Source organism: Triturus cristatus, chromosome 4_1 (assembly GCF_964204655.1).
Source record: "Triturus cristatus chromosome 4_1, aTriCri1.1, whole genome shotgun sequence".
NCBI lineage: Eukaryota > Metazoa > Chordata > Amphibia > Caudata > Salamandridae > Triturus > Triturus cristatus.
This window is the reverse complement of record NC_140585.1, coordinates 396,573,048-396,587,970: the sequence shown is the minus strand read 5'-3', so window position 1 is coordinate 396,587,970 and position 14,923 is coordinate 396,573,048. Positions and strand designations below refer to the sequence as shown.

The 14,923-nt window shown below is 38.7% G+C and overlaps 1 protein-coding gene across 1 annotated transcript in view; it reads right to left on the bottom strand.

Moving 5' to 3' along the window:
* Positions 1–14,923, bottom strand: part of SULT4A1 (sulfotransferase family 4A member 1) — a 142,870-nt gene that overhangs the window by 19,638 nt on the left and 108,309 nt on the right. Inside the window, exons 3-5 of the mRNA XM_085652466.1 lie at positions 7,556–7,636; positions 7,331–7,457; positions 2,801–2,895 (exon numbers count right to left, since the gene is read on the bottom strand). Of these exons, the coding sequence (XP_085508592.1) occupies positions 2,801–2,895; positions 7,331–7,457; positions 7,556–7,636 (303 nt within the window). The remainder of the gene's footprint in view (positions 1–2,800; positions 2,896–7,330; positions 7,458–7,555; positions 7,637–14,923) is intronic.

Here is a 14,923-nt window from a genome sequence, read left to right as displayed (position 1 = left end):
AATCTGAAAGAAAGCTCAAATCTCCTCTCCTTCAGAAAAGCATTAAAACATGGCTCTTTCGTTAAATAGCCGGATTCTTTGTCATGCCTTCATATAGTAGCAGTGCCAAAATGCCCCCGGGCAATCGAGCTTTATAAATATACATTTCATTTCGATTCTGTCAATCTCAGAAGAATGACAGGCTGATAATCACCTGATGGAATTTAAACCCATATCCTGCGCGTTTTAGATTCTTCTTTAAGGTGTATATCATATGCCTACTTATATAAAGACGCATATTTTTTACATGTTTTGCAGCTGCATTTAGCACTTCTTATCCTTGATGATCGATTAAACAGAATAATCAATGGCATATTATTTTTTTTACCTGTTGTTGCAATATGTTTTGTGCATTTAAGCAGCTCTACTGGATATGGCTGAAAAAGTAAAACATATTTATCTTTTAATGTTGTGCAGTTCTAATTTCATACATCTTCTCTTTCAAAGGCAAAATCATTTCAGCATATCGTTATCTCTGTCTTTTAACTGATGGGAATTTATTGGCAGTCTTTTATTTCAGTGGGTGTGTTACGGGCCCCCTTGCTGCATTTCTGAATATCGGGACAGATCTGCTATCAGCTTCTAGCCCTGCTGTTGCCTTCACACCATTTCTGTGGACATATTGAGTACCCATATCACAGCTTGTTCTCTTTCCTGAAAGAAAATTAGATTAGACAGAAGAGGGATGCAGGGAACACCTGAAGCGACCAAAGAGAAAAGGAAGGCTCCTCTGGCCAGGACAGGAGGAATACTGATGGCTGCCACCGCAGCTGCTGATGGGATGTGGGGAGAGGGTAAGAGCCCAATGACCATTGCAGACTAGAGGATTCATATGGTTCCCCTCCATTCTGAGGACAAACCATAACAGAAGAATCTTTAGATCCTCCCAGCCAGAGGCTGACAGGGAAATTTAGAGATCCCAAAGACGAGGTGGGAGGGGTTGGGTATCCAGCTTGCAGTTTTTAATTCCTCTTTCGTTTTGAGGTATCTCCTCAAGTGGTGTATCTATCTGATGTCAACCCATTTCGGTGGAAAAAGGTGAAGGTTATGTGTATTTTGCTTTCCAAGCAAGAGACAGAATCTTATCCAGTCGGACGATCTGGAGTGTGGGAAGTCCTGGGTCATTCGCCGTCCCTCCCCTTACCCCCATTTTGTTTTTTGAATATGTTCTCCAGTCATTCTCTGAGCAATACAAGGTATTTGCTTACTTATGTATGCTCTGCTGATCCGTGTTGTAGACTGTCACTGCTTTATGAGTTTTTTTGTTTGATATGATAAAGGTATTGTGTAATTGGCCTTAAAATGATTTAAAATGAATTATCTTAAACTTAGCAATACATCAATATTGTAAACATCGACTTGTACTATAAATATCCCTGTCACTGCACAAAAGAAATGCCTAACATGGAAGAAGATATTAGGAGATTGGAGATATATTTTGACTCATCTACCAGTGGATTCATACAGTATGTAAAAGCTTACACTTGTTTGCATGTAGAAATTTACATTTTAATGTAAGTATGCCCAAACATTCCAAGTGCAGATATATGTAAATATAGTTTTATCTTCAATGGTTGCTTTGCATCACAGAGCATGAGAGAGAGGCAGACGCTGTCTCTGATACTGTTCTTGTTAGTACTGGAACTGTTTGTAGTATTCATCAGTCTCCTCAAATTAAAGGAATGAGCACAAGAAACACCTCTATATGGTTATGAAGATAATCTTTTAAATGCTAGCGATTAGATGTCTACCACCTCCCATTCAACTCTCTCTAGATACTCACTTCACAAAAACAGATCCAGTTGCCAAGATGTTCTATGAGATTTAAGTTCTCAGTGGTACCTCATAGATATTAAATGACTTAGAATAAAGTTAGAAACAATGAACTATTATCACTAAATTAATCAATCAATCAACATTTGTCTTATATAAAACATTACAGAACATCCCACAGAACATTGTTCCACAATTATATAATAAATCACTTTGTTAGCATAAAAAATAAGCTATGTAAAAATAGTAGATATAAAAATATTTTATACACATCATGAATAGTGATATAAATAGTCCATCCTTATTCCTAGATATGCTAAACCACTGGTTCTTACTCTTATGAATTACTCCCACTTTGGTTGGGTATCTCTGTATCTTAGGGTTAAAAAGAAGGACATCCACACAGCATGACAAGCCAGTGGAGAATGTAGTAGTGACAAATGCAGAGAAGTTGATTGACAGCTTCAGAATTCAAAACACTAAACAGAGGTACGATATATCTAGGCTGCACCATAGAGAAACACTTACACAAGAATTGTAGTTGATTGTGAGTGAATTGTGGGCATTTTGTCAAGGGACTAATGATAGGAATATCTGAAATGATCTTGCCTTTCAGGAATGACCATAGGTAATGCTATATTTTCACCAAGCCTGAAGCTTGTTATAAAGTAGCGCTTGTAAAGGTTGTTAACGTAGTTAAAATATGCTTCAAGGCCAGCGGTTGGTTTCAAAGGGATGTACGCTCTTACGGAGCTCTTACATCTCTTTAGATGCCTACTTTCCATAAAAGTGCTGTAAAGCAATTTTGTACTGCTTTTTGCATTTGTCTGGAGAACAATAAATACATCAGGTGATCCAGTTCAATCCTGTTATAGTTGTAAACAAAGATAGTTTTTCAATTTAATGGCATTGCTATACTTGGAACAAGAATTAAGCATTTAATTCAAAACAACAACAGGTGATCAAGGATGTGTCACCCAAGCAGTACCTTGTGCATATCTTCATACTTCAGAAATAGTACATTGGAGTCTAAGTGGTGGTCCCAGAATTCCTGCACATGTTCAAACCATGAGCCATATCCTACTGCAGAGAGAACAAAGAAGACGTCAAAACAGCAACAGAAATAAAAGCTTTATGCCTGACCGTGGGCGCTACAATGATGCTTATGATACATTCTATGACAATGTTAGTATACAAAGCCCTTCTTACTATTAGGATAGGGATTATAGTGGAAGGGGCCTTATGCTTAGGCTTGAAGGGATTGGCCTAAGTGAACAGGCGAAGGCAAGCTATAACCCCCAACAATTTTATATGAAATTGGAATAATGAATTAACTGGTTGCTGTATTGTAAAATAGTTAATAATAAAGTAATCATGTATGTTTATTGTTCCAGTGTTTCTATTCCATGCAATTCTTAAACTGCAGAAATCACACACGTGAGCTTAGGCCTTTGGTAATTACTGTGGACATAGTTGTAAATGACACCAATAGCGGTATTGAACAGACGTATTAAGTAAAACTGGTCCAAATCCATTTTACAATATTGTAGCTGCTGGCATAACAGGGGAACGTTGGCAGATTTTATTGAATGCCATATTTATAAATTTTCACCCAGTGCAAAAAACTAAATCATTTTCACTCTACCTCCTGTTTACATAATGATAAACATTGCAGTTTCACTCAGTTACAGTCGTCACATTTGCAATGTTCTGCATGAAATATGTCCAAATGAGTGTGCATATTTTTTGTCTGGTCCTAAACCTTTCAAACATCCTTTTAAATATTTAGGTTATTGATATTATTCCAAACTACAAAGAGTATAATAAATTTTCTGCATGACGATAGGCATTGAGACTAATCCTAATTGATGATCGATCCTTGTACCTAACAGTTTGCAAAATAAATGTTGCAGCTGTCCCAAAGCCTATGCAAGATTCTTTATCCCATGAAGCCTTTGCAAACACCCCTGATGTAAGGGTTATCTCACTTTCAGGTGTCAGCCCACAGGTTCGCAAGGTCGTAAATCAGAAGTCTACTCTTTAAGTCCTTCCAACGCATTTGTATCAGAGCTAACTAAACCTCTATTCTACCACTCAAAAATATCTCCTCCTACGATGGTCCAGGCCTTGAGATCACTGACCATTTTTTAAATCTTGAGCAATTGTTTACCTTCCACTAGATTGCTGTCCTGAACTATTGTGTTCAATGCCAAAGCAGGTAGGTACGCAGTGATGCTGTAATAAAAACTCTGTCATGCCCCTCACCCACTACACCAGGATTGCTCCAGAACTCTCAGGTCCTCATTGCCTATTGAAGAAATTGACAGATTAAACATTATGCACGGACATTTTGACAATAAGGTTCCATCAATGATGTGTGAGACTGGTGTGGTAATAAAGCCCTCATTGAGGACTTGTCCTGTATCGATTTTAAGCTGCTTTACCTGCACACCTCTTGGGGACGCATGGACAGGCCCATGCAGATTGTATATCAGTGTTCTGCACCCCATTTAGGCAAGCCATGATTTACTGTTATTTCAGGAATTGGCCACAGACAAGGCTGTTATGGACTTATTAATACCTTGTCTGTCCAGAATAGTGTGAAAGATTGGTGACACGTTACTTCTGTAGCACAATCAGCAAGTATAAGAAGTGTATTCTTATTGGCCCTACAATAAAAACTATTAAATTGCTATGTTATCGTGCCAAGACACATTTTAGGTAAAAATATCTGACATGCGAGTAAGTCCTTTCTAGAAATAGATGGTTAGCTCATTACTTAAGTTTATGCAAAAATTGAAAGTACTTCTGAATACTTTTATCGAGCTGTAAACAAATAGATCACGTGCAATTTAGGTTATAAACGTGTTTAAATGAGTTTTTAAGATGTATTTTAATATTTTAAAATAAATGAATTTTTTAAGATGTAATTTATATATTGTGTGTTTGGTTTATGGATCTACGGTCCAAATAAACGTGAATTAAAATTGAAAAATTGATACTTAAGTATGAACATAAGAGGGCATCCTGTATAACTAGGCACCTGCCGGGTCATCAGACTCTGCTAGCACCTCTCTTACCATGTCTCTCCAGGGAATGAAATGCTGCGCAGTAGACTGGAACAAGTGGAATTAATTGCTGATTTAATTATTCAATTGTCTTAACTGTATGGGCGTAGGGAAAACCATGACTACATGGTAATATGATCTAACTCTAGAGTGATGACTCCTTCCTGACAATGGATTCTCAGGGTTAAATGTGCTATTTGAACAGCACACACATCCCACTAAAGCCAAAACATCAGACTTCTCAGGATGTCAAACACCACTCAGGGGTAATTATTGGCATTACTTGAAAACAGAATAGTATATAGGAGGTACATAACTGCAATTTCACTGGCAAATTTTCAGATGGAAAACGTTGCAACTTAAAATACATGCAAAGTTTATCACCCTTGTCACCTCTGCAAATGTCTGGCAAAATAATGTTTTTTTATTGAAAAAACATTTTTTACAGAAGGTTATTCTTATGCACATGGTAGGTTTGTTGGGCTTTTTACCACACAATACCTTTTATGGTATATTACATCGGGAATTTTTGTTTTACATACTGTTCAAATTCATGGCACTGGTGGAGTTTCAAAAAAACTTTACAAAAAGCAATCTTTGCAAATTCAAATACTTGCAATAATAATGCAGTAATAATGTAGGGAAAGCTTTCAACTTGCATGTAACAAACCTTGCAATAAGAAACAAGGGAAATATGGTCCAAGATATCTACAGATCTATTCAGTACCTCAAGGACTCCCTCAACACTAGGATTATAAACTCTATTCGCCTTCCATGAATCCATATTTCCAGCTACTTCCAATCCGTGATAGATTTCGAAGGGGAAGTAATTGCAAAGAATAATGAAATAAGTTACCATGAGATGCACAACAGGTTTGGCCTAATTTATTCATAGGCCCAGAAATGCCTCAAAGCATTCAATTACCAGTGCAAAGGTTTAAATAGTTAAAGACAATTCAGGGCATGTTGACCCTGTTTCAAATTTCCCACTTGCACTTTATACAATCACTCTCATTCATTAGCATTTCCCATTCAACTTCTCTTGGATGTGTACATCACACTTTCATAGTTCTCTTTTCTCCTTTTTGCATTGAACTATAGCAACAAAAAGAAAGGTTACAAGACTCAAAGGTGCATGAAATCAGGAGCAGGATCCATTGATTATTATACCGATATCCATGGTGATAAAGGATAATCTATAAAGCTCTTGATACATGCAATACAGAGGAATGAACCACATGAAACAAAACAATTGACAAGAAGAGTATCAAGCGATATAAGTAGTCTAGCGACATAGAAATGGAAGCGATTGCAAAATAGCAATGTCAAAAATTAACACAAAAGGCGCTCACCAACTTAAAACCTGCTTGATATCAACCCTGTAAATAGTTGAAGTGATTTTCCAACTTGGCAACATTTTTCACTGGCAATTTAACTGTTTGAAAAGTCATTATGTTTTTTATTATTTAGGCGGGTATAGGTTTCAAAGTTATAGCAACGAAAAATTGAAAACATTGGGCAGAATCATCTGACTAATGCTGCAGCACTTAGCATCACTCATCTGCATTTTCATGCCAAACCCTTTGTTTTGCAGCAACACAATCCATGTATAACCCTGCTGGTCTGGTAAACCAGCACATACATCATACAAGAACTATAACACTTGTTTACATACGAAAGACCAGGGACGAGGATGCTCCCAAAACACAGAATCTAACATTGTGGCTACCAGTTCCCAGAATTATACATTTTACATTATTTTTGTTGCATAGAGAAATCTATTAGTCTACCAAGATTAAGCATGTTCGCTATAACTCACTAATGTGTCTTCAGTGTTGATGATCAAGCAGGATAATATAACTGAACTTTTTTCTATGTTTGTGAAAGGAAAAGGAGACATAACTAATGTTTCCTGACACTTTAAGCATCAGAGATTATTAGTGAGAACAGTAATAACTGTGCTGAGCATCTTTGTATGGGTATGGTGGTCTAAACAGTGCTAAAATCTGCATAGCGTGCACTTGCACATTTTATTCCTAAAAATTTGGATTTGGAAGTTGATCGTTGCTATTACAGCTTCAAATGAAGGCCTGTACATAACGTATCTCATACACCACCCACACATTCAAACTGTAGAAACTAACAAATCAAAGTAAACTTTTGTCGATTTTCATTCTATGCTATGGGCATAAACCAAGGTCTTAGTTGTATAGATACTTTTGAATTTCCTGTCCTGAAAAACAACCGGAACAATTCCACAAATTATTAATTTATCGCGCTAGCACCATAGGTTCAGAGACTAACATCACATTTCAAAATTAGTAGAATTAACAGTATGACTCGCAGCTAAATGCATCACTGCACTCACAGATATACACAAACACCTATCAAGGACATTCGCTGCATTGCTAATTTAATGCACAAAAAAAGTTTGGTAAGTCCTTTCTTACACTTGTCATTCATGAACCTTCGACAGAATTCTTGAAATGTTCCTCTGTAACTCATGGTCCTTAGGGAACGATGAAACTGGTAATATGATACCACAAGGTCTTTAGGGTTGCGAGCCATATATATTACCTATGAATAAGTGATGTTAAGCTAGTTAGATTGGTTTCTTGCACATTTTATGAAACTCAAGTAATTTGTGCACTCTCAATCAAAGTATCGCAAGTTACCTTGGACTCTCCACTATGCAAATCGGAAGGCAAGAAGGTATATGGCAAATGGCTTTTGATGAGACGGGGAGATGTCAGCTCCTAAATTAAAAGTGAATTAGAAACTCATTATTTTCATTCAATTAAAATGATTGACATAATTTACAGAAAATTTGAATTCAGAGCTAGCTCATGATGCAACATTCCATTGTCATTCCGTTGTCAACAAAAGTGACATTCACAAATACATTTTAATAAACATATGAATTAAAGAAAACAAAACAATTCCATTAGCAAACCTTATCTATATTTATCTTGCAACTAGAAAAATTAATGTCCTTGTTAGTTTGGTTATGAACTAGGATAAGTTACCCTCAATGTGTCTCTTGTACAATGTTGATAAAACCTATTTAAAATAGTGGGGTCAGTTCATGTAAACTTTCTTTCTTTCCAATATATGTATTTCTCAGCTGCATATTGTTCAGTGCTTGATGTTAGCACCATTTATGGTAGGGAATATCGATGGCAGACTATCGAAGGATCACAATATCATGACCGGAATATCGAGGTACAAAATATTGAAGAGAGAAGTGCACTGAAGGAGGTATGGATTTACTATTCTTAACTACACATATACGTACCTTGACATTAATATATATATATGTATATATATATATATACACACACACACATATATTCACTGAAAAAACCATAGGTTTCACACATGTTATAGTTAGCGGAAATTTTACTGATAAAAAACCAATGAAATTCCCCCGTTATAGTTAGTGCAGGCAACTATAACTCACGCGACCGCAATCCTCTGCTGATGCTAATACTGTATTTAGACACTTATTTGCCCATGTCTTCTTCCATACATTTTTAGCTATACATATATTACAAATATTTTTTTTCATAAAGACACATATGTCATCAGCAGAAGATTGCGGTCGCGTGAGTTATAGTTGCCTGCACTAACTATAACGGGGGAATTTCATTGGTTTTTTATCAGTAAAATTTCCGCTAACTATAACATGTGTGAAACCTATGGTTTTTTCAGTGAATTTGCAAGGTTTTTTAAATGCTAATTCCTAACTATAACGTGTGTGAAACCTATGGTTTTTTCAGTGAATTTGCACGGTTTTTTAAATGCTAAGTTACTTTACGCCATTCGTGGCGTGCGCGCCCACTTAACGCAGTTCGTTCCGTGCGCGCAAGGTGCGCTTCGCGCACCGTGCGCGCACAGTGAGCACGCGGTGCGCTTCGCGCACCGCGCGCCCACTTTACGCAGTTAGTGCCGTGCACGCACGGTGGGCACGCGGTGCGATGACAAAGCAAGAAAGCACGTCAACAAATCTGTTTCTGCTTTCCTCCGTGACTATGGTATGGGTGCCATTTACCACAACAACTTGCGTTATGACATGCAAGACATTTATAGAGGAGATGGTGTGCACTTCAATGATGAAGGGAACAGAGTCTTCCTCTTGAACCTTAGACTCTGCATCGGTACTTACTTGTAGGTACCACTAAAAAATCATTTCATAAACACAACGGCTCTTTTTAGAGCCCCCTAATATCTAAACACTTAAATCTGATTTTCATTTTTTTTTTTTTTTTTTTCTACTGTACGCTTACCGTAAGCTTACCGTACGCGTACCCCGTGATTTTTTTTAAAATCAATAAATGTTTTCTTTGTACTTTACAGTCCTTCTTTGTCCCCCTCACAAATGTAAGGGGGTCTGTAACTCTCCTCATTGCCCCCTTTTCTTGTTTTCACTCTTTTTTTTCCTGAGTGAAATACACAAAATGGCTTCCGCCGCTTCCTGGTTTCGGCCGATTCGAATGTTTACTAAGATCTAAGAGCCAATCAGAATCGCGCTCGCGCACGCCACCGTACGCTTACGGTAAGCGTACGGTAAGCGTACCGTAAGCGGGCTCAGATATATATATTGATTTAAAGGCTATTTTCTCAGAATCTACTGAACAGATTTACACCAAACCTACAAAAGGCACTTCCTTGACCTAGGGACTACCTCTCTGCCAAATTTCGAGTAATTCTGTTCAGCCGTTCGGGCTGTAGCTCGTTCTAAAGGTCCTATGGAAAAATGCATGGGGAAAACGCGTTTTGGGACCCCCCTTTTATCTCAGCCCCCGCTTGACGGATCCCCCCGAGACTTTCAGGGTAGGAGCGGAGCGTAGCGCCCCACCTATTTTGAGAAATTCGCGAGGATTCATCGACCGGCGCCAAAGTTATTCAAAATAGAATGTTGAGGTTTTCCTATGGAAAAGGGGTCCTAACTATAACTACCTACTGGCGACCGCCAGTAGGTAATATATATATACACACATATATATATATATGTATATGTACATATATATAATCAAAGTACGTATATGAGGAGTTAGTTATAGAAAATCTTTACAAACTTACCTCTCATTATTTTTCCCCTCTAAATCCTGGTCATGATTTTGTGACTCTTCAATACTCTGTGTTCTACATTCCCAACCCACACCGTTAGGACCATATTGCAACTTATCATGTATTATTTATTGTCAATGGCAGTATTTATTGCGTACAACTTTGTGCAACTTCAAGCTGCAAATCACTAAATAATTAAATATTTTGTTTCTATCAATAATTGGGATATTAGCAAAGGGAAAGATGATGCATAAATATAACTTTTAATGTTTCAGAAATCACCAAAGGTACTATGAATTCCATTTTGAAACATACACAAACCATAAAAATACCAAGAACAAAGAGAAGATGGAAAAACAACATAAAATGAAGTTACAAGCCTGAAAGTTTATAACAATAGAGCCTGAATAGTCCTGAGATGTAACCATTGTGTTTCCAAACAATTCCCTGAATACAAATGTACAGTGCAATTCTAACATCAGAAATATAGGGTTTGATGGGGGAAGTGGAACTCTCAAAAATGAAATATTCTGAAGGAGTAAACCAAATTCATAACAAGCACAACAGCAGGAAAATTGCATGTTAAAGTTTTAAAGATCAGACTTGGCACAATGCATGGGATGGACTTAAATGTCCCTCCTTTGAATCCCATTTAGATAGTTAAGACTAAGTGAAAATCAAGTTACCAATTGTAAAGAAGAAGACATAGGAGCACTGGAATTATTTTCCCCACAACAACGTTGACATTTTTGTTGTATATAAAAAAAAAACCAATAAGTACCTGAACTATTATGGTGACCAGCAATACTGCGTTGATTTTAATGGTATTCATGATGTTTTATTGGATAGAGGCACATTGAAACATTTTGCATTGATGAAATAAACCTTTTCTCTAAAAGAAAGCAGCTTGTGTAAAGATTCTAGGTCAGGGGTTGTAGTCAGAGTTACCTTTGATCAGTAAAAATCATTGTGAGCTACTAACAGCCAAGCAACTCGCACATTGTTACCAGACGCTCCTACACCCAGCTTCATTGACTTTAAGCCTAATGTCCATAGAGCCAGATAGTATGGTTTGAAGATAATACTTTGAATAGGTGCACTATGACAGGGATGCTTTGTGTGTCAGTGAGAGCGTGGCCTGTGGAGATGTATGAACATGTGTGTGTATGAATGGGGTATAGGTGTATGGGTGACTGGAGCCTGAGTCATATTTACTAGTGGAACAGGACATACCTTTCACCATATGTTGCACTCTTCCATGTATAACACAAACATACAATACTTTTTAAAAGGCAGAAATTTAAAGTGAAGAAAAATATTCTGAATTTTTTTTTATAAATGGAACTATTTTCTGTACTTTAAATTGCTGCCAAATGATAAATACAAATGGCTGTTTTTTCAGTTATAAATATGGCACCATGTCGCCCAGCCACTGGGAGCAAGATACCTGATGTGTGTAAATATGATACATTGAAATGGGAGAAAATTAAACTAAAGAGTTAACTTTATGTTTATATGGATTCTATGAACCTCGTCAATTTCATTTTCTCCCAATTCAAAGTCCAAATTTTCAAACAGCAGGCATCCTGCTCCCAATCACCTGTAGACACAGTGCCATATATTAAACAGAAAAATACAGCAATTTGTTTAAATGGGCGGGATTGAAAGTGAAGAAACATGCGTCATAAAACATTGAGATGTAACAGACTTAATTTAAAGTGGAGAAAAACATTAAGACTTAATGTTTAATAAAAACATTTCTCTTTACTTTAAATGTTCCCATTTAGAAAAAACTGACAGCATTTTTTATCATAAATTTGGCACTGTCTAACAGCCACTAGAAGCGAGAAGCCTATTATTTGTCAATGTGATACTTTGAAATGGGAGAAAATTTGAATTTAACTTAATTATCAAGTTAGCTTCATTTTAATTTTTTCCCAGTTTAAAGCATTCAGAAACATAATTTTGTTCTCCTCCCCAATGTATATAAGGAGTTGACAAGGACGTTTAAGAGTTAAATACCTCAGTGCATCAGTTCTTCACCTCTGCATGCCATCTCGGTTCGTAAATCTGTAGCACTGCTCATTATCAGGCCCTTCTGTTTGCAGCATGAAGATATTAATGTAAAATAAACAAAGCCTTCCCTTTACTTTAAAAGGAAAATGCAACATTTATTGTCCCGATGCTTGTTAAAAATTAACTCAAGGCTGAAAGTTTCTCTGCGGTGTCTGCGAGATACTGGTAGCTTACGATCAACTGGTTGGAGACACCTGTTCTAGGTTCTATATAGACAGTAATGGTTGTTTTCTGCAGATACTACTTGATTCAATGGAGTAGGAAATGTCTATACTCCTTTACCATTAAATACATATTATGGGGATGATTACGATGGTGGAGGGACTGCCACCGACAGGCTGTTGGTGGCGGTCACTCCGCCATCGTAATGCAGAAAGACCGACTGCCGCGGTCCAGACGGGCAGATTTAATCCGTCCACCCATCGGAACGACCACTAGTCCCTGCATTGCGGCGGTGCCTGCCAGGCACCAACGTAGGGATTATGATATCCCTTTCCATCTGTCGTTCCGCAGCGGTCAACCCTCCTTCTACACAACTTCAACAAGTTTTAGAAAGCTATGAAAATGGCTGTGCTCTAATTACAACACACAAGTTTAAGCCAAATCCTTCGACACCCTGGTATTCAACCAGGGTGCCAAAGGCTATGTCTTTAACAACTTGCTGATAATAAACAACCATTCACAGACAGGAAATGAAGTGGAAGAAAAACAGAACTCCCAAGGGCCTCTTGATACTAAAGGTTCTCCATGCAACACACAGACAGCTCATCACATCAGCGCAAAGTACTATACCATTGCCATCAATGAACCTGTCAGCAGAAGCAGATTGCCGTTCAAGAGCAATATCGTCCACCTCTTCTTCAGAGGAAAAATACAGAAGATCAGACAGCACATAGACAATACCAAGCCTGCTCCCTCTCTCACACCCACCCCTTCTGTAGAATCCAACAATGGTCAGTCTTCAAAGTCCTATCCCTCCCAGATCTGGCTGCCATACTCAAGCATCTGTAAGCCAGTTATTAAGATTTTTTTTTAAACAAATTTTATTGATTTTAGTCAGGAGCATCAAATAACATGCATAAGCCATCATGCATATAACCGCATGTGAGTATACAAATGAAGTGAGTACATTCTCTTTTACACAGGCATTGGTGCTCTATCCCAGAGCAAAGGAAAATAATTGCTACAGACAATTTCTTATAACTGTACATTAAGTTTTAACATTCCTCAAAGATCACTGACTGTGATAGTATGTCATTATTACTCCTGAAACCTTCTGAAAAGCAACCCCACCCCCAAAAGTTAACTAACTGGGCAACCATCACACTGTTTATGCATGAATCCAGGGCACATCTTCTATTGTTAGAGTTTATCGTCCCCACTGAGCACACTTCAGTGTAGTGTGTGGATTGCTACAGGAGATGCTGTGCACAACCCAAACCTCTTCTGCCTCAATGACCTAGACCCCCCACCAGGTGCCCATGTGTACATAAGTGGCCTGGCATGATTAACTGGCTGATGGCATTACAGGTGCATAGTTAGCCTCTCTATTCTGTTTATCCCGTTCCCGGGCTTTGAAGGCCTCAAATAATACATCCCAGGCCATAACAATTGGTATTTTCCGCAGCCCTCGCTTTTCTTCCCTCCGCTTCCAGCCAGGCCCCAGTGTTCTACTTCCTCCCTCCAGGTAGCGAGTGTTGGTGGCCATACTGCTTTCCATCGCCTTGTTATTAATTGCTTTGCGATTATAAGCCTTAGATCTGCGAATCGCGCCTGTACTTTGTATGCCTTGTGGTGTGGGTAAAGCCCCAGTAGACAGCTCTTTGCTGTGTTCCATGTTGGGCCGCCCACCACTTCTTTTAGTGTCTGTGCTATTTGCGTCCAATATGAAGTTAGTGTGGGGCAGGTCCATATCATATGGATGAAGTCTGCATCTGCCTCCACACAACAGGGACAGTTCGCTGTCACTGAGGGGAACATCTTGTGCAAATGGTGTGGTGTGAGGTATGCTTATTGAGTGGTCATATATTGGATGAATTTGAAGCGTGCATTACGTGAGACTGCTTTTGGGTAAGCCAGAAGGCACTTCCACTCTTTGTCCATTAGGCTCTCTCCCAAGTCCATCTCCCACTTCATACTCAGCACGGCAAGAGGCGAGGTCACACTCGCCTTTATGCTTATGTAGAGCCATTTTGTCAGGTGTCTCCCAGTGCCCATCAAGTGTATCATGTGAACTAGTTCATTTGTGGGGGCTCCTGTCCCTCCGGGGCCCAGGTTCTCCTGACGTAACAGGTCATGCTAGCATGCAATAGAAATAGCATGGGCAGGCCCTGGGCATGAATGAAGTCTGTGTGTGACAGAAGGGTGCCATCCTCAAACAATGCTCCAATGGTGGTCACCCTCTCTCCCTCCCACGTAGCCAGTTGGTGCCTTGATGTGACTCCTGTTGGGGTAGAGAGTCCCAGCAGTGGGATATTTGGTGTGTAAGGTAACAGTAGCGCAGTGTTTGTAAGCCTTATCTGACAATAGTATAATGCCACTCGTAGTAAAGGCGACGATTCACACTCAGTCAGCCGCCCAGTATGTAGTAAGGAGTGCAACGCCACTCATTCAACCAGTCTAGGTGTAAATGCAATCTTGTGTAGGTTGCGTCCCACCAACCAGTTCGAAAGCCATTGTAACTGACTTGCTAGGCAGTAAGCCCTAAAGTCGGGGGCCCCCATTCCCTCGGAATTTGCTGGCAGCTGTAGTTTCTTTAGGCTGATCCTGCGCCTCATTGTGCCCCATATTAGATCTGTCAGAATAGAGTGCAGTAGTTTGAAGACCTTCAGAGGGACCACTATTGGGAGCATAGTAAAGTAACATAGCACCCATGGTAACATAACTAGTTTCGCTAT